Source organism: Crocodylus siamensis, chromosome 12 (assembly GCF_052110815.1).
Source record: "Crocodylus siamensis isolate JL-2025a chromosome 12, ASM5211081v1, whole genome shotgun sequence".
NCBI lineage: Eukaryota > Metazoa > Chordata > Crocodylia > Crocodylidae > Crocodylus > Crocodylus siamensis.
In genome coordinates this window covers 39,087,609-39,107,375 of record NC_143406.1, presented here as the reverse complement: position 1 = coordinate 39,107,375, position 19,767 = coordinate 39,087,609, and the positions used below count along the sequence as shown (strand labels likewise).

The 19,767-nt window shown below is 38.8% G+C and overlaps 1 protein-coding gene across 2 annotated transcripts in view; it reads right to left on the bottom strand.

Moving 5' to 3' along the window:
• TRRAP (transformation/transcription domain associated protein) overlaps positions 1 to 19,767 on the bottom strand; it is a 138,112-nt gene that overhangs the window by 94,837 nt on the left and 23,508 nt on the right. For both annotated transcript variants that reach the window (XM_090023203.1, XM_090023204.1), the window contains exons 15-27: positions 18,368 to 18,695; positions 18,172 to 18,269; positions 17,469 to 17,663; positions 16,689 to 16,880; positions 14,443 to 14,608; positions 12,708 to 12,964; positions 10,130 to 10,330; positions 7,785 to 7,936; positions 4,620 to 4,819; positions 3,556 to 3,773; positions 3,256 to 3,453; positions 2,429 to 2,689; positions 1,356 to 1,517 (exon numbers count right to left, since the gene is read on the bottom strand). In XM_090023203.1, coding sequence (XP_089879329.1) covers positions 1,356 to 1,517; positions 2,429 to 2,689; positions 3,256 to 3,453; positions 3,556 to 3,773; positions 4,620 to 4,819; positions 7,785 to 7,936; positions 10,130 to 10,330; positions 12,708 to 12,964; positions 14,443 to 14,608; positions 16,689 to 16,880; positions 17,469 to 17,663; positions 18,172 to 18,269; positions 18,368 to 18,695 — 2,628 coding nt within the window. The remainder of the gene's footprint in view (positions 1 to 1,355; positions 1,518 to 2,428; positions 2,690 to 3,255; positions 3,454 to 3,555; positions 3,774 to 4,619; positions 4,820 to 7,784; positions 7,937 to 10,129; positions 10,331 to 12,707; positions 12,965 to 14,442; positions 14,609 to 16,688; positions 16,881 to 17,468; positions 17,664 to 18,171; positions 18,270 to 18,367; positions 18,696 to 19,767) is intronic.

Genomic DNA, 19,767 nt, shown 5'->3' with positions numbered 1-19,767 from the left:
ACCACTGCCTTAAAAAATGTCAACACGCACAATTAATTTCCTAGCTTGCTATCCTCATCTAGCTCAGGAGAGAACTCCTTTCCATACAGGAGCTTCTATTCCTTGTGTCAGGTTTCAGTCAATGTCAAGGGAACCAGGAGTTCACCACACCTGACTGATTGGGGGTCAGACTCGATGATCTGCTCAGGTCCCTTCTGACCCTAGAAACTATGAAACTATGAGACTGAGAAGGCAGATAATCATAATGGCCTGAAGCAACCTTGATAAGAAGAGTGATGGTTTCCAGACCAATGTAGACTATGGAGTGCACACAAGTTTTAAAAGACTGAGAAAAGGGGTTAAGTTCAGGGGGAAGAAGAAACTTGCAGAAATTAAGATGTTTTGTTAAACATGGAAGTTAACTGGTGAGTGGACATTAATATCTGACTCACTTAATGCATAGGGGAGGAATTGGATGCTCTTACTATACTTCCCCACCCCCAACCTCCTCTCTTTTGCTAGAGGACAAAAATACTGGATGTCTCCATCTCAGAGAGGAAACAGGAATCCATCTGTCTTGATCCACAACCTGCAGACCTCAACACTGTGAGATAGCTCACTGGAGTCACGAACCTTTGAAAGCCAAGTACACTGGCAGCAATGCAGTTGAAAGACAAAGCAGCTAGACAATTTTTCTTGAGTTATGGGGAAATATGGGATTTTAATTAGCTTCAATACAATAGCGAGGACATTAGGAGAGCCTGCACTTTTCTGGACTGCCTTAGTTCTAAAAGACCACACTTTTTTTGCTCATTTATTTCTGTAGAGCACTAAGAAACCTAACTGGATGTTTATCAACCAGAAATCAGGATTGAAAGGTGGTCTATTTACAGTTTGTAATGCATTTAGTTAAAGCAGTTACTGGACACAAGCTAAACCAATATAAGCACTTTAATACTAACATAATCGAGTCTACACTTGGGAGTTGTACCAATTTACTTAAATAACTGCCAAAAATAAAAGGGTGTATAAATTAGGCCTGAGGCAGTTGAAGATCAATACTGAAGGTATCATATCAGGATGCGGAGTTAACACCTCTGACACAAAAACATTCTAGGCATCTTAAATTGTTTCAGTTCACAGGCGCACACATGCAGGACTTCAGTATGCATTTCAACAGCTACATTCCCAATCAGAACTAAAGCTTAAATTCAACAGCAAGTATTGATACTTGCATTTGGTAGAGCATAAGATTCGATCTATAGTAAGTACATTATTGCTGCACTTGCATATTTATAACATACTGACAGTGCTTAGAATTATTTCGTACAGTCATTACGTTTAAAATAACAGAGCATATAAAAAAAATCAAGTACCTCTGTGTAGAAAACCTTGTGTTCCACAACATTGAGATCCATTGTAAACAGTCGGGGCTGCAAAGTTGTGCAAAATGTGTTTCCCTCCATTAGTCCAATCTGGGCATTTGCAGGCTGATGTCTAAGTAAGTGTTTTTTAGGAGGAACCATGTCTTGGAGGACCTGCAAATTATCACTTTTTAGAATAGTTCTGTAATTGCCTGGTCTAAATCAATGAACTATTAGGTTACTAAGAAGATCTCAGTAATGCTCTTGTGGTTCTATCCACTATCCTATATACTCCCTGTTCTATGTATGGATTACAACTGTGAAATCATTTCTTTTGTAGCAAATTTATAGAAAGTCTGATTCACCAGCTTTTTTGTTGTCATTTTAAAAGGTTTTCAGTCAAGGGGAAGCAAGAAAAGCTGATTCCTGCCAGCAAAAAATACTTTGGGGACATTTAAACTGGGGATCTGGAAAGAAAGAAGCGCTGCTGGGTTTTATTGTCCATGCATGGAGGCTAGCATGGGATGTGGTCAACACTCTGTGCCCGGAGAAAGGAAGAAAATCCATTTTAGAACTTCAGGATCAACATTAAAATTGAATGGAAGATTTTGATCCTCCCCGGAGAGACACTTAACACCTTTGCCAAGAAATTTCCGTCAACAAACAGCCTGATTAACTCTTTACTGTATATCAGCATTACATGCTTTTAAAATGCACTAGAATGTTTTCATAACCAAGTTTTAGACCATGATGTGGCATGCAAGTCTGCTATCACCTTCCTCTGGAGAGCAACAATCCAATACAAATTTGCCTCTCTGGACACGTCTCAGGGGGTACACAGAAATAAGAAACCATAAAAAGCAGGCTTCAAAGACAGTAGCCTTGGTGTCTCCCTATACCACTAAGTGTCATTAGAAAGAAAGGCAGTGCCCTGGGCTGCTACTACGAAAGCCGAAAAATATCCAAGATTAAAAACACTTCAGAACTTAGTTAACTCACACGTGAAAACATTGTTTAAAAAAGCATTTAACAAAACAGAAATATTCAACCACTTCAAAATTACTCAGTCTCAGCAACCACCTCACCTCTTTATGTGGCTCCATGATCACAGTAACACTTTTCCCTGTAACCTGTGCAAGCACTTGCAAGGAATGCATAGCTTGCTTTCTTACAGTAGAGTTTGGAGAGGTCACTTCTCGAACCAGGTCATGTGTCACATGATGGAAAGACTTTTCTTGTGCTGCTAGAATTTCTTCAGTCTTTTCTTCATCTTTCAAGGGAGTTGCACATCTAATCAGTAGTTGCTCTAGTGTCGTCTTTGCCATAGCCACCGCTCCATTGGAAACCTAAATAGTCACGGATTTGTTAGTACTATCTTATGCAGAGCTGTGACCTTTACCATGAGAGTGGTGTTCAGTTGAGAAAGACTACTTGTAAGAAATTTAAATCTGTAAAAGTTCAACAGATTATTTTTTAAACCAGCCTTCGTACCATTCATCCAAAAAACAGCAGAGCTGAGAGCTGCGTAATTTTATAAATGAAGTCTAAAGGCTGGAACGTCCTCGGAGCTCTGCCACAGAACAATTCACAACTCAGAAAAGGTCAAGAACTCTATTCTCTAAGCATCTACTGTTAACAAGCTGCTTGACAGCAAGATACACTTATTTTTTAGCAGAAACAGAACATAAGAAAATGAAAGATAACATTTGCTCACTCAAACTACAGCATGTTTAACATTATGTTGTCGATTAAAGCTATGGATCACTTAACACTTGGGTAACCCAGAGCTGAATATGATCATTCTGAATCTTCACTTAGGTTACATAAGGAAATGAAAAGCAACTGTTACAGCCATGTACACTGTGAGATAAGCAAGCCCAGCAAGTGTAAATTAAGATAAATTGTGAAATACCTCTCCAGTTAGATCCATCATGACAAACAGTAGTGCCTTGAGGAAAGTCTGCTGGTTCTGAAGGACCCAAATTAGAGGCAGTCGTTCCATGAGGAATTTAATGGAAACCACACCACCTAGCTTGGCATACCAAGCTTGTTCGTAACAACAGGCGCATAAGCGCTCCACGATGTATGAAAACAAAGGAAGCTGACAAGCCTGAAAACAAAAACAACCACCAAAAAAGAGTTGTGTGTCAACTACATGTTTAATTCCTTGCGAGTTAAAAAGTATTTGGAGCAGAGTACAAAGTTTTATTACCCTTTCCTTAGAACCAAGAATGATGCTTGCAACATCAAATATCACAGCAAGGGCCACCTCCCCTATTTTGCAGAGTTCTTTCTCCTCATACGCCATACAGATTGCTATGGCATCGATAAGTACCAAGGGATCCATTCCTTTTGATCCATTTTCTTCGCTATGAAACATGGCTGTGCTGGGCTGACTTCCAACCTGATAGCACTGTAGCAAGAAAGGCCCTATAGTTTATATTGAAAAAAGAACAGACAATGGATACTTCAGTACAATAGTAACTTCTAATTGAAAGACTATCATCTCCGATCAACCAGTTACAAAACTGGTGAGCATTATGCTTATTTGCATGTAAATGGATTGGAGTAATTTTTTTTTTTTGTCTTTAGTGGAATGTTTCTTCCTTTAATTTAGTGACTGCATATTGCACAGGTCCCTAGGAAGATTAAATTAAAACTCATCTTATGAAACTCAAATTACATTAAGCACTGAATACAGTGGTGCACAGCATGTCTTTTCTCAATATCTGAGCTATAGGAAAGGGCCAAGTCAAGACTATTAATTCATAGATACAGCAATGTTCTGCATTGCTTCCACAGCTATTCCAATGATCCTTCAAAACTATCAAAAAGGTCCAAAACCCAATATGGGGGAAAACCATGTATAAAATGACTCTTGTAGCTACAGTTGCAATGCATTCTATACCTACAGCTATAGCTACACATAGCTCCAAGTCTTGATAAGCATTGTATTTTTAGGTACAGGATGTGCCTGTCTTATTTTTGTATAATTTTTAAGTCTTAAACCTCTGACTTCTTATGTATACTTACAAAACTATTAAATTAAACATGTTTCAGTTAGTTTATACGATTTAAAAAAAAAAAAAAAAAAGAGAAGATGCATTCAAAAGTGTGCTGTAACAGTGAGGAAAAAATCATGTTATAAAACAAAGACTTTCAGAGTAGCAAACTGCAAGTTCATGTTTTTTTTCTAAACAAGTTATTTAGTGCAACGAACTAAGCCCTCCCAAGATACCAGGACAACCCACGCACGTTCTATCCTGCTTAACTCACCACATTGCTGAGCTACTGCCACCATCGTGTAATGGCGGATGAGGCTGGCTACAAAAGGGAGAGCACTAGGTCGCAGATCTTTGATGACTGCTGACATGAATGCACCTGTCAATGCTTGTTCAAATGTTTTACGGGCTGGAGTATCCTGGGCTTTGTACCGATGTGAAATAATCACATTGGGTATAGACTTCTCCGTAAAGCTGAAAAGACAAAATTAAATCTATTATAAGCCTAAACTACCATACTGACAGTTCAACCATGAACAGCAAGGACTTAATTTACAGTTTGTTCCTTAGCTCTAACCCCTACCTTTCTCATTCTGATAAAGCTAGATCAGTTCATTTATTCCATATTAATTTTGGCAACTACTGGTGTCAAGCATGATGGATGGTTCAATTTCATCAAGAACACTTAAAGCCAGTGGCTCAGAAGAAGCAACACATATTCCAAATAATACATATACAAGCATCACACTAGAATTCAATCACAGAATGGCATTTTCAATATTTTGACACTTCCCCCTATTTTTAGCAAGGCATTTGGTTTTGCTCTTTAAAGACTGAAGTGTTATTTATTTATCAATTCATTACCCAATAAAACCTATTTACTCCAAAGTGCAAACAGGCTTTTAAAGAGCTGCATTTATGTCAAATCTAGCAAAAATTACACCATCATAAAAACAATCATGCTCCTTAACCACACAGTTATTGTATTGTAAAGAAAAGAGAGACTAAGCACATGCTTCAGGCACAACAGAGGCCAAAAGTAACCTAAAACCTATAACTTCATTATATATGTTTTAAGCACTGAAGTTTAAAGCCGCAATAAAATGAATGCCTAGCTATGCTATTTTTTCCATGCACGTTTTTGTTCAGCAGCCTCCACACATTTTTTTAATTGCATGCTAAAATATTCAGCAGTTCATAATAGGAAGTAATATCATCTCACTAAGTTAAGGGACAAGTAAAATGGCTTTGAGGAGAGAAAAAAGCTAGGTGGTCAATTTGGTATCCAAATCCGTGGGAGGAAAATTATCCCAGAAGGTGTAGACAATGGGCATGTATAAACTGCTAGTCAGAAGAATGGTTTCCGTGATTCTCAACCTTACTTCTACCCATTGTTTTTAAGTCATATACAGAAGAGGGAGATTCACTGCTCAGGAATACACGAGCTGATGATGCAAGTTAGGTCTGCCTGCTCCTGCAGTGGTATAAGTGCATTAAATCACAGGAATTTTAATCCCCATTAAAAAAACAGCTGAAATAGCTCTGATCAGTTTTATCCCTATGGGAACAATCAGAGTTAAACAGTTATATTGAAACAGGTTAGGCCAATATAATTTAACACCAGTACAATTAATAGGAACTAAGGCTCTGCAATCAAAATACACTGGTCTCCTCTCAAGTGAAACTGGAGGAGTGAAAAAGAACATGAGCATTCATTCCAGCATTACAGGCACAGGGAAAAGACAATTTCTGGATGGCCAGGGAGGCCTTTTGCACACAATTCAGAACAAAAAAGAAAAGTTTCCTATATGCCAAAGTGTTAGCAGTTTAAAGTATTATTCTGCCAAAAAAATAAATATTATAATTCAGGCCTACTCAATTTAGAGTTATCATAAGGACAAAAAAAACCAGACAAAAGATGGCACAATTAGGACTGTGCAAAACAGGCCCTATTCAATTCAGATTCCACCTGAATCAGGGACAGTGATTCAATTAGTTGATTCAGATCACTGTCGTTGATTCAATTCAGCCAAATCCAAATCTGAAGATTTGATGCTGATTTCGAGAGTCAAGTGATTCGACCAGTGACAGTGACACTGCTTTAAATGTTTTTTCTACATACCTCGAAGTACCAAGCACGGCTCATGAACGCTGCAATGCTGGGGCAGATGGATAATCCCACAGCGGGGGGGGACCCCAGCATGCTCGGCGGCAAACTCAAATGCGGAGCAGAAATACTTCCGGTCCACTTCCGTGTCTGCCGGGGACTCAGCTCAGCAATCACCTACAGGGGGACCCTGGATGCCCCCCCCCCCCGACCCAGAAGGCACCAGCTGCCAAGCCAGGAGGAGCATGGGGGGCCCCCCCACACACACTCCCCAGCAGACCCATAACTGCTTCTGATCCACTTCCAGGTCTGCTGCCAAGCATGCCGGGGAGCACCCCCACGCTTCAGTGAGACGCTCCATCCGCCCCACCATCACACAAGCTCCCTGCTACCTTGAGGTACGTAGAAAAAACAATTTAAAGCTGTGTCTATGTCCGAATCGCTGAATCCTTCCAAATCAATTCCGAGAGATTAAAGGGTCTCCTGAATCGGGCCAAAACTCCGCTGAATTGAATCAGTGACGGAAGCTTTGCACAGCCCTAGGCACAATACTTTGCTCATCGCTGCAAGCCTTAGTTAACTTATTTTTTCCAAAATTAAATATACAATAAACAAAATATGAAGTTTCACAAGGACCAATGAGGAAGAGAGTGAGAATTTAATCAATCCACTGGCTACATGTATTTAACTGGGTAAAAAAGCCTCACCACTTTAATTTTTGGACAATGGTTAAGAGAGAAGAGCCACGGTGTCAAAGAGCATCAATTACCCACAGACGAACAGCTAACCTTCAAGAGAATAATGCCTCATCTGCTCTTTAATTATCAAGTCTGTAGAGTGGATATGCCTTATAGCAGGGACAGGCAATTATTTCAGGCAGAGGGCCACTTTCCGAGTTTTGGCAAGCCGAGGGCTGCATGACAGGCAACCAGGGGCAGATAAATATTAAATTTTCTAATTTTTTTTTAGAGGCCCTGAAGGCTAGATAGAATGGCCTGGCGGGCCGCATTTTGCCCACCCCTGCCTTATAGCATCAGGAAGCAGAAGACTCAGACACACTGTCAAAATGCCTTAAGAACATTGCTATACTGCTTTCAGTTCAGCATGTACAGAGCAACATAGTATAAGTGAATTAGTACCTAGTACAGTGAATCTGTGGTGTAGACATGCCCTTCGAAGTCAAAAGGAAAAAGCATGCTATAGTTAACAAATCCACAATGAATACATCCGACATCTGCACCCCCCCCACCAAAAAAAAAAAAATATATCACACTAATCTAATTAACACTACACATCTTACAGAAGTATTTATGGCTTAAAGAATTTTCATACTTGGGATGTGCAAGAAGCTGGTATAAGGCATGTTTATTATCATCCAGGCTCATCATGGCTACCAAGAAACACTTGATTACTTCCCAAGCCTGCCTCCGATAATATGGTTCTGTGTTGGCACTCTTCAAGCAGTCCAGCGCAGTTTCAATTGCCTACAATGAAAAATAAGACAATTATATCCACTAAGCACTGGTTATTCACGTTCTCCTATAGTCAGGTAACAAATCAACTAAAACATGTATTGTTAAAAATATATTAAGGTCATTTAAATAGCTTCTACTCCTTGCACTTCCCAAGCGAAATGTATGTCCTATTCTGGCAGAATATTTGCAGGCTTAAGTGGACTAAAATTGTCATGTTGCTTGTGCTTTCATGTAAATAAAAACCAAAAAACTGAAAAGCACTTGGGATCACAGAAGATTTGCAGTTTTTCTCCCACATTTCAAGTAAATGCTATACTTTTCCCTTCTGGCAGTAATTCCTGCACTTAATTCCAAGATCTACTGGATATAACACATACTCAAATTTAAGAAAAGCATGCATCTAGCAAGATGCATGTGGAAAATTCATTTAGGGGGCATGAAATAAGAAAAGTCATTGATTAACCAATTATAACATGAAATCTAACCATCCACGTTTAAACAGTGAGTATAAAGGATGATGTCAATAAATGACCTTAGAAGACCTTTGTTACAAAGAGATAGATTTTTTTCTTCTTTTTAAGGAAAATCATCTTTCCATTTACTGGATTAACTAGCCGCCCTCTCATCATCTTTTAAACAATCTTATCAAGGTCTCAATGAAAAGAACAATGAGTTTTCCACAGACCACTGAAGTGGAACATCTCACCAGGGCACTAAAAAGAAAGATGAATTTCTTATACTTTAACCTCATTCTATTTTTTTTAATTCAACTTTTTTTTTTACTCCCACGAAGCATGCCATAAACAATACTGCTGCTGATCGAAACTAGAAAGTTGACTATTGTTCCATGTAATTAAGAGACAGAGACAGCAATGATGCCTGAAAGAACTCAGGAACCTAAATTTACATGTTATTGAACAGGCGAGACGCAAGTCTCCATTTGTGATATTTGTAAACTTTTAGATAATTACATTAATACATTTCACTATGGAAAGTGACCGTGTAAAAACCAGCACCCCTTACTGATTCTTCTTGTCTGCATTCAGTTGCATCTGCTTACTATAGGGATTTTGTTCCAAAATACTTTAAAATCTTTTTACCTCTTCAGAGTCGAAATGATAGTGAATTGCCAATTAATAGAATAGTTCCCTGTATTTCAGAAATGCATAGTTTTAAAACTGAAACAAAGGGTATATCAGACTCTACAGAAGTTTCATGATAGCTGCTGAATGCAGCTTAATTCTCAGAAGCTAAAGCATATTGCATATTAGTTTCTATTGACTCCAGAAGCCTGAATGCTTGCAATACTAAATACTATGACCTTCTTGGATGAAGCTGCTTTAAGTAACTTTGATCTTGGGGAACACTATAATTTCTCAGTGTTTCAGTTTGCTTCCATTATTAGAATGGGTGTATTACTTACTTTACTTGTATCAGTCTCTCTTGGTTTGTTTTTTTTCAAAGAGATTTGATTGAATATGATCACACAACAAAAAATGGAAGGAACCATTATAAAAAGCAGACACAGTAAAAGAGCACCCACTTGTGTTCGTTCTTATCCTCATAACCTAGCACAGACTTTAGCCAGTATTTGTTTGCTTTTCTAAGCTACTCTGGGAGATTGGACAATGTTTAAAATGAGAGGGAAAATGGAAAAGTTGGGGGGTGGGAAACGTTAGAAAGCCTGAACTAACTTTGAATACAAAAATGATGGTAAAAGAAGCACAAAAACACCAGACTACAAAAGTTTGTTTAGCCCCATCTCTAAGGTGCTCCAGTGATTCTTTGGCCATTAAAACACCACTCCCCTCTGAGAGCCACTTTTCAAACAAAATTTCTGTATTTGTTTTAGTAATTTTATGCATCAAAAGACAATGGAAATCAAAGTGTACCACAATGCCATTCAAATGGCCATGTTCTATTGAAGAACTGGTAAACAGATTAAGTATGAGCTTCTTCACCAAATAAAATAGTAGAATACACAGGAAACTTTTCATTGTTCTCCAACTGTTTCATGAATGCAGCAGAAATCCTACTAATCGTTTTTTAATTGTTCAAAACCCAAGAACTCATCTATTAAACTGAAGGAATATGCAGATTATGATATTAGTTTAGATTAAACATTAACTTTTCAAAAGTTTTATTTAAGGAAAATTTAAGAAATTAGTTTAGCCGAAGGATGCAAAAGAGATCAAATCTTACCTTTTCCATTGGAAGCTGAATAGATGCTTTACAGTCTGAAAACTCTATGGTAATACTAGGTCCTTGAATTTCTGTAACTACATATTGCAATTTCTGAGATTCCTTTAACATTTTCCTATTGCTTCCTCCAAATTTACCAAGCACACGATAAGCCACATGAGAAATGCTGTCTGCAGGATTGCGTAATGTCCTCCATAAAGCCTGGAAGTAAATTTAAACGTTTAACACGTTAGGAGATGTGTTGCTTCAAAATGTTACTAAAAAAACTAAGAGTAAAACTTCAATATTCTTCTCTTGTACCTATTTATTCTCTTATTTGCCACCATATAACTTCCAGTGAAAGAGTTTCTTAAATGAAAAAAATAAACAAAAAAAAAAAAAAATACACCCCAAAACTTAAGTCTGCCCCAAACAGGCAAAAGAATTTGCTATGTGGATTTCATTTAAAATTTTAAAAAAAATAAAATAAAATATGTATTTTCATAATGAACTGGCTTGATAAAGGAGTACTTAAGCAGTTAATTTTGTACTTGTCATGTAAATCTAATGTAACTTTTTTTTTTTACAAGTCACAGAAATTTTACAGCATTCAAGTACAACTTAATACATGGGAGAGTGTGCGAGTCCCGCGGGGCGGAAGGCTCCGCAGCTACGGTCTGCCCACGGCCCCGGGGGGCGGGGCAGACAAGCTCCGAGACCCGCGGGGCGGAAGGCTCGGCAGCAGCTGTCCGCCCAGGGCCCCGGGAGCCAGGCACTTACTCACCTGTTTCAGGTGCAAGGCGAGGCCGGCTGGCTTAAAGGCCAGCCCGGAACAAAGGAGCGGGGGACCGGAAGTGCCAGTGCAGGAGCAGACTGCCGGCAGAAGCTCAGCGCGGCGGAGACACCCCAACATGCGGCCGTCCCGTACCTTCTGGGGCAAGGGTAAGGCCCCGGAAGGGGCAAGGCGACGGGGGCTATAGGCCCCAAAGTCGGTGGTAGAGGCCGTGGTGGCCGGAGACACCTTACCACAGCTGGATTGACACGGCAGGCAGCTTAGCCTTTAGGGCTACTAGTGGCAACCCCAGTCTACCCCGGCAGGGGAAGGGATTGCCCAGAGAGAGGAGGACTCTGAGGGGAATGAAGGGAGTTCCCTGGACACAGACTTTGGGAACTCTATGCGGGCCATCTAACCATAGAAAGCCGGGATTTAGTGCCCGCGAGTGGAACTGAGTGTGACCCTGGATAGGGTGATTTTGGGACTCGTGCATCTAAGGCATTGGCCTACGCTCTCTCCCTAAGGAAAAAGGGGAGGTTGAGAGTAACTGTGAACTGACACGGAGGCCTGGGTGAGGGTACAGGGGAGGAAGGAGCCCTCGAGGACCACACCTCGGAGATAACAGGAAAGTCTCGCTTCTGGACTGGTGCATGCTAGAAAGAATCACTGAACATAGGAACCATCCAAGTCGTGGCAGGCGGTTCTGGCATACGCCACTCCGGGAATGGTACACTTCCGGCCAGAGGTTGGTAACCGGACGAGAATAGACGGTGCGATAACCGGACTCGTTCACAGAGAGGAAACCATTTTTTGTGGCAACACCTTTAATCAGCTATTAGAGGAAAGCACCAAAAAAGCCCCACTGAAGCACCCAGTCTTTACAGACATGGTAGAGGCTGGTCAAACCAACACACTGCTTCTCCTGGGCATGTGCTGGGCTTGACATAGGAGCAGGCCAAGTTTAAAGCGCCATTTTTGTGTTGAGGGGAGTTTTTGTTTGTTTTGGGTTTTTTTAAACATCTGTGTGCAGCTGTCAAACCCCTAGACCATCGTGGCTACATCACTCTAATGTTACCAATTTAATATATGGCTAACATTAGAAAGGCAGCATGATGTATGAAAATAAGAACCAGTTAAGCTTCAAATAAATCTAGTTTGGTGTGCCACTAAATAAAACTAAATACCTGCTAGTCTTAAAAAGTAAGTAAAGTAAATAATGTGCGTTAGGAGCACAGAATATATTCAGGATTTTTCTATTAGGAAAAAAATGCTTCTAAGAAGCAAACAAAATTTAAAATGTTCACACTAACCTGCCATCTAAAAAGATACGAAATACCCAAACATGCACACCCGTATCCCAAATAGCCCCCTCAAGACATCAGGGTTAAGCTAAATGTCCCCCAATTTCCTTTCCAGCTTAGGACTCTATAATTTGAGACCATAATGTAAAAATGTTATTTTTATAACAATCATCTTTTTTCCTGGTTGGAGTGTTAAACTAACACATGAACTCCTGGCATATTCAGTTAACAAAAAAAGGCAACCTTTTTCATAGGTGTATCACAGACCTCTCCAAGTCTTTAGTCCTAAACTTCAAAAAGGAAGCATGCACCAATATTTGCGAGCAAGGAGTTTTGTGGGCAATGTCTTTGAACAGGAACTGAAGAAAAATGCATTTAATTTGAAAATGTGTCTCGGTTTTTCTAATCATGAAGTTGGTCCAAGTAAAGAGAGTGATGATGTAGTTGTGATGGTGATACAACTGCCACTGATATTCAAGTAATGTATGACCTCTAGTGGTCTTGGCAGAAACGGCACACTTACCTGCATCAGCTCTGCTCGCACTGGCTGAATATGATCATACAGGAAGTCGGGCTGCAAGTTGTCCACACACAATTCCAGAGTTCTCAAACCTTGGCTTACTAGGGTCTGGGATCCATTTAGAGCAGACACTAGGGGATCCATCAACATTGGCAGGTAAGGGAGGAGGGAACTCAGTCGAACTGGTACAGTGAGACAGAGCTCTACAAACAGATCTTTCATGTGTTGTTTGTGGAGGCCACTTTGCAACATATTCAGTCCTGAAAAGTTTTAAAAGGGTATATAATTTGAGAGAGAGAGAGAGAGAGAATTTCGACAACAACGAAATTATCAAAACTGTTTTCTATGATTCTGTGACTTCTTAAAGTTCCTATTGTCTTAAGGTCACCATTTACATGACTCCATTTGTTAAAGCTAGCTTTTCTGCAATTGCTTATTGTCACTTAACAAGTCTATTACTCCTATGTGTTTGCATTTGTAAAAATTATACAAACAAGTAATAAATATTTAAACACAATGAAACAGCCTTTTAATGCGCTGGTGTAATCTAATTGTGATCTTCAAATCAATTGGGGTATAGGCTTGGAACAGGAGAATATCACCCAACAGTTGTACATCCAGTAAAATTAAAAATACATACTAAGCTGATCTGGCTTAAACAAACATCTGGGCTCCAATAAAAAGAAACTAAAAAAGTACACCAACATTTTTTGAAGAACTTAAAGAGTCAGTAACAAATACAATTATATAGAAAAAAAACACGCCTCCCCCCATAATTCATTTTGTTCTGGCATTTGAGTCATATTTTCCTTAAGTTCAACTACTAATTCTGGATATATCTTTTCCCAGTGCCACACACGTGGGTTTACTTATAGATTATCAACTAAAAAGGAAGCCAAATGCCACAGCCAAAGATGGAAAATGTGTTTTCTTTTTGTATTTGTTGCAATTAACCTTCCCTAAATCTCAGTAATTCTCTCTCCTCTCTGGTTGATAAGCATTTCAGTCATTCATACCCTTTTAGCCAAGCCAATTTTGTTAAATTAAATTTCCTCTTGAGAAAACGGTCACTAACGCTTTTTTAAATTTCAGAAAAAACAGTTCCTTTCTGATATACTCTTTCTACCCTCTGCCTCTCCACATTGCTATAGGTCTTGCCGCGCTGTATCTTCCATCACTCTCTTACTTCTAAGTCGTTCTTGCAGATGAGGAGGAATCCCACCACGGGCATGGTCTCAACATTCATTAACGCACTTTTGCTAGTGCACATTAAATTTAGTATTTCTAATGTGAGGTACTAAATAAATGTGCATTAGGCTGCCCTACTACTCAGCAGTACCATGCAGTAGTGAAAACACATGCTTTTTTAGTGACACAATCAATGTACAGTAGCCTATTTTTACTACACATTAGTGTATTAGCACGGTTTTTCATGTGACACTTTAATGCATGGTAAAATGGGCTACTGCACAGTAAACTGCACGTTTAGACACACCCCATGACTCACAATGGGAACCCACAAAGCACAAAGAACAGAACCGTGAAATAGGCAGAAGGAGACCATGTCAACTAAAAAGTAAAAAGGAAATAAATTATATTCATATTTTTTAAATTGAAATACATTTAAGGATCAAAACCTGGCAGCTATTTGCCAGGCTTAATATTTTACCAGTCTAAAAGCATTATATCATCATCTATCCCCAAAAAAATAAAAAGTAAACCAAGTATTTGTTCTAACCTTGCAATAGGTTTGGTAACAGTGGCAAGAATTCTTGATACAAGAGATCATGACTACCTCCTCCAATGGACCTGAACAATGCTCTAAGTAACAGGAAATAATTGTAGGGCTCCTTGGCAGTCTGTGCAAGTTCCATAGAGCTGTTCACTATCTTGTGCAGATGGGGCTACAAAGGGTAAAGCATCAAGATTAGTAAAATATCCATCTCTCACCACAACTGTTAGAAGTTCAGTATGGTACAGTTATTTCCCTTCTAACTTGAGAGATCATAACATGCCTCAGTTATAACTGATATTGCTGAACAACATTCATACACTAAATGAAAATACCACTATCATCATTATAGGACAAGAAGAACAGAGCTAATAAATTTACCATTCTTGATCATGGAAACCAAAGACTCAAACTGCAGGAGGAAGCCTGTTCACTTATTCTAGGCTCTCAGTATTAAAAAACAAAAAAAAACAAACAAACAAACAACCTGAAGTTAGACAACTGCCAGCCTGAAGAACAGAGCCCAAGGGCAGACCAGCAGTGCTACTGGAGATAAACAAGGAGAGGAGATTTGTGCAGCACTCAGCAGCCGGAGCAAGTAATTCCTTCAGAAGCACTAAAATTCACTTTTGGTAAGAGTACCCCCTTCTTTTTTTTTTAAGGGGAAAAAAGTCACAATTGGAAGATTAAGGGGCATGCGTCAGGGCCTCGGGGAGCATCTATTCACCAAGGTCCCCCACGAGTTGACAAGAAATAATGGGCAAAAACCGACTGATGATCGCTTCAGACTAGACATACGGAAAAAACTTCTTTACAAGTCAAGTGATAAGGGTTTGGAACAGGGTCCCCCCTGGCAATTTTCAAAAAACCTCTTGACGCTCATCTTGCTGGGGTCATCTGACCCCAGCAGTCTTTCCTGCCCAAGTGCAATTAGTTTCCTGCCCAAGTGCAACTAATTGGGCTGGACCCAATGATCTGTAAGGCCTCTTTCAGCAACTAACAATTATGAAACTATGAAAGATTCTGGTAACAGTCTTCAAAGAGCACAGGACATTAGCAGCTTGTGTGAACTATTAAGAATGGATAGCAAATACCAGGATTCTCTCATCCCAGGAATGAACATCAAAATAATTACTGTTTTTTATGAACATCTGAAATCCCCTGTACATGGCTACACAATTGCTGTGATTAGCTTTAATCTTTCAACTAAAATTGTCTGCTCAAGGCCACATCATCAATTGCTGAAACAAAAAAAAATATAACGGAAGCTTGGAACTGTGAAGACAGTAAATCACACCATGTAAACTGGATTTGCAGTATATAACAATCTAAGATATTTATAGCAGAAGAGGATTTTTTTTTTAAACAGACTATATATAATATGTCCAAAAAAAGAGATTAAATTAGTAGTTCATTGGGAATCTCACATCATCCCACAGATATTGAACTAACCCTTCTATAGTGAATCCCCCATCCAAATTAAGTATCTACCAATATATAAGATTTGTTGATGTTGGATTTCCATTCCTTCATGGAGACAGGGAATGAGAGAGAGAAAGGATGAATGAATAGCACTTCATTATAAAATTGCCTGTCTCCTTTTGCCTATACATCCAGAAGATACCATTATATTCAAGAAGAGACTTTCCTTCTGTGCTTTAAAACACAGCACCCACATTTCTAAAAAAATATTTTAACGATTAAACAATACCTTGTTATTGGAAGAATAGATTTTTTTCCTCAAATGGGTTCACACACTAATTCAGGTTTCTGATTAACTTGCCCTCTCACTGAATTTATATCATAATGATAGATACAAATAAACATGAAACATGCTAGTGAAGCTTTACTGTCAAAGGGTGAAAAGTGAGTCAAACTTTAAGTTAGAGACATGCTCAGTGGCTACAGCAATAAAAGGGGGAAAAAATGCATTAAGATACACGGCACCTGACAAGAAAGTCACTCAACATTATGGAGTCCAAAGCAGGACACCTATACACTCAATCATTCAGACTTAGAATTTTCCACTTCACTTCACAGTTCCAAGTACTAGGCAGTCAGTCATGAAAAATGTTTCTTATAAGTAGGCTATTCTATCTGCTTTTTGCATGGTAAACCCATAACATTAATAGAGCTTTTTTAAAATATCACTTTTGAAATGTTAAAATGGTCATGGAGCACAATATTTCCCCCCACCAAAAATATACTGCACATGAATTTGAGTAGTCTCTCTTAGGCAAAATGAACTTTACCTTTAGCATTTGTTCGTTTTCAGCTGCAAACAGTGAAACAGAGCCAAAAACTAGTTTGAGCAGCTTAAGATAAAGATTGGACAACTCCACATTAGAGCCCATTTCTGGCAGCCGATCTAAAAGATACTCCACCAGAATTGTAGCAAAGAGGGCAGAAGTGGTAGGGTTTGCCAAAAAAGAATTGGCAACAATCTGTCAAAAGAAACAGAAGACAGAATTACAATTAAGCTATGAAAGGAACATAAGAATAACTGAATTTGAAAATAAATAAATAAAAACAAAAAATCACTTCTCTTCAACTATCAGCAACTCATTTTAGGTCATCTTTAAAAAGGTAAAAAAAGAAATCATATAACTTTCCTATAAATCAAGTATTTAGTTTGGTGTAAACTTTAATATTTCTTTAAAATAGTTTAAAAAAAAATTGTGATAAAGTTTAGAAAAATTTATATCCAAACAGTAATAAATAAGACCTCTAGTTAATGGTCTTCTGGACAAATCAAAATCTACCATTTTTATTTAATACACTCCATTAATACTTCCAGCATTAACATGAATTGCTTAAATAAGGCTTCTCTCTTGATAGCAATTATAGTAGAATAAAAAAAAAAAAAAAATCTACCTTCTCACAACTTTTCTTTTATAGACTCTTACGGACCCTACCAAGTGAAGAAATACTTTGAAAGTGAATTTCAAATGTTAGGAACTATTTTTTAACAAGTTATCCTCCAGAGTTCAGTAAAATGCATGTCTCACTGTTGTAAAATTAAACCATAATACCTGAAGAGCATAGTTTTTTGAAATTCTTTCCACCATATAGGGAACGGTAGTTTGAAAGATCTCTTTAAACGTTAAAGGATTCATCATTGTGAAAACACCAGCAAAATGCTCCAAGACTTCTTTTTCTTCTTTCATCCTGACTGTCTGACAATTTGCAACTCGGATATATGTCTGACCATTTCCTGCTATTTGTACCTAAATCAGAAAAGAAAATGTACTAAGTAACTAACACTCTTTATTTAGATTTATAGATTTTTAGCACTAGCCTTCATGAACAAGACAAGCTAATACCAGCAGCAAAGGGATGAATGTGCCCAGGGCACATGGACAGCCCCAGTGACTTCTGGTTGCTGCACTGATTGTGATAGCAAGGCTTTCAGCAGCAGCTGTACCTCCTCCTCCCCCAAAGTTGGCACCCGGGGCAACTGCCCTATTTGCCCCATCCTAGTTAGGCCACTGGGCTCTAGACTGTTTGTTTATATACTAGATTTGATTCTTGCAAACCCTAAAGCACTTTGTAAGCATTTCTGTTCATGAAATTCCTGAGTAGATACAAATTGAATTCCACCAACATGTTGCCTGTAATACAAGTCTGCAGGATTTTTTTTTCATGGATAGAAAGAATATTCCAGTGAATATACAGTGCACAGAACTTACACACACAGAAGCACCATAATGATATTGCCCTAGTCATGCTACAGACCTGATAAATATCCAAAGCTTGCATTGCATATTTTACAAGTTTTATATAGATCTGCGTCTCCTTAGGCTGCAACTGTTTGTTGGGGATGAACTGCGCTTCTATAAAAAAAAAAAAAGCAGAGTAGAATAAGCAACTTTCACCTTTATTAGATAAGCAAATGTAAAACTAAATATATATGTAATTAACGCTGTATTACCGCCAGGTGCTTTACACGACGTTATGCCCCACGTAATTGTCTTGACACCACAGACTAGAGTTTTTACCAAGCTTCGACAGTCCGTGACCTGAAATGTCTGCTTATCTTCTTTCTCTTTCTCTCCTTGCTTCTCAAACACAGGTACTGGTGCTGGGGCCACAGGAGTGGCCGGGGCAGGAGATGGGACAGGAACGGGAGCTGCGTTTGCTGCAGCTGGTACTCCAGGTAGAGCAGCTTCAGCTGCACCAAGTTCAGACTGAGGCTTGCACTTCTTAAAAATAACAGAAAGCTGGTATCGTGCTATGGTATGAAATTTCAGAACAAACACCTGAACACAAGAAAAGAAGTGGGGAGGGAGGAAGGGGAAAAAAAAAAAAAAAAAAAAATGCAATCATGACTGAATTTCTAAAACTATACATCAGACCAGCTGGGTCAACGTGAATAAAAAATAAGACCCAACAGATGGTTAAAATTTTCTTCTAAGACTCTGTGACAAATTATTCAACTTACTTTAAGCCATTATAAAAAGTACTTGCTGAAAACTAATGAAGCTCCCCCAACTGAGATTTGATCTCATTATGACTACTACTTCAAATCTGTCCAAAATCAGAGAACTACAGATTCATGCCTCAGAGAAGCAATGCTCATAATGCTAATAAAACTAACAACCTATATTTAACCATAATTAATATATCTTGTACTATAACAATACAGAAATGATGTGAACAAAGTGGGAAAGAGTCCGGGGGAAGGGCAACAAAAATGGTTAGGGGGCTGCAGCACAGGACTTGGAGAGACTGATGGAACAGGGCTTATTTAGTCTGGAGAAGACAACTAAGGGTGAATTTAATAGCCTTCAGCTACCTGAAGGGTGGATGGAGCTAGACCTTTCTCAGTGGTGACAGATAACTGAACAAGGAGCAATAGTCTCAAGTTGCAGCAAGGGAAGTTTAGGTTAGATATTAGGAAGAATTTTCTCACTGGGGAGGTAGTAAAATGCTGGAACAGGTTACCCAGAGAGGTGGGGGACTCTCCATCCTTGGAGGTATTTAAGACCTGGCTAGACAAAGCCTTAGCTGGAATGATATAGGTGGGGCTGGTCCTGCTTTGAGCAGGGAATAGGATGACCACCTGAGGTCCCTTCCAAACCTCATAGTCTATGGGTCTATAAACCTGCTTTAATATTAAATATTAAAAATGAGAATTTGTCAGTTCAAAGGACACCTAAAATGGAAACTAAATCCATAGCTTGAGGCAGATACAAAATTTCCAGATGTACCCCCACAAATCAACAAAAAAAACCCAACTCAAAACAGCCATGTTCAATACCCTAAAGTAACACTTGCAGATCTCAGCATCATTATAACTGTTTTTGTTCACACAACCAGTATATACAATTC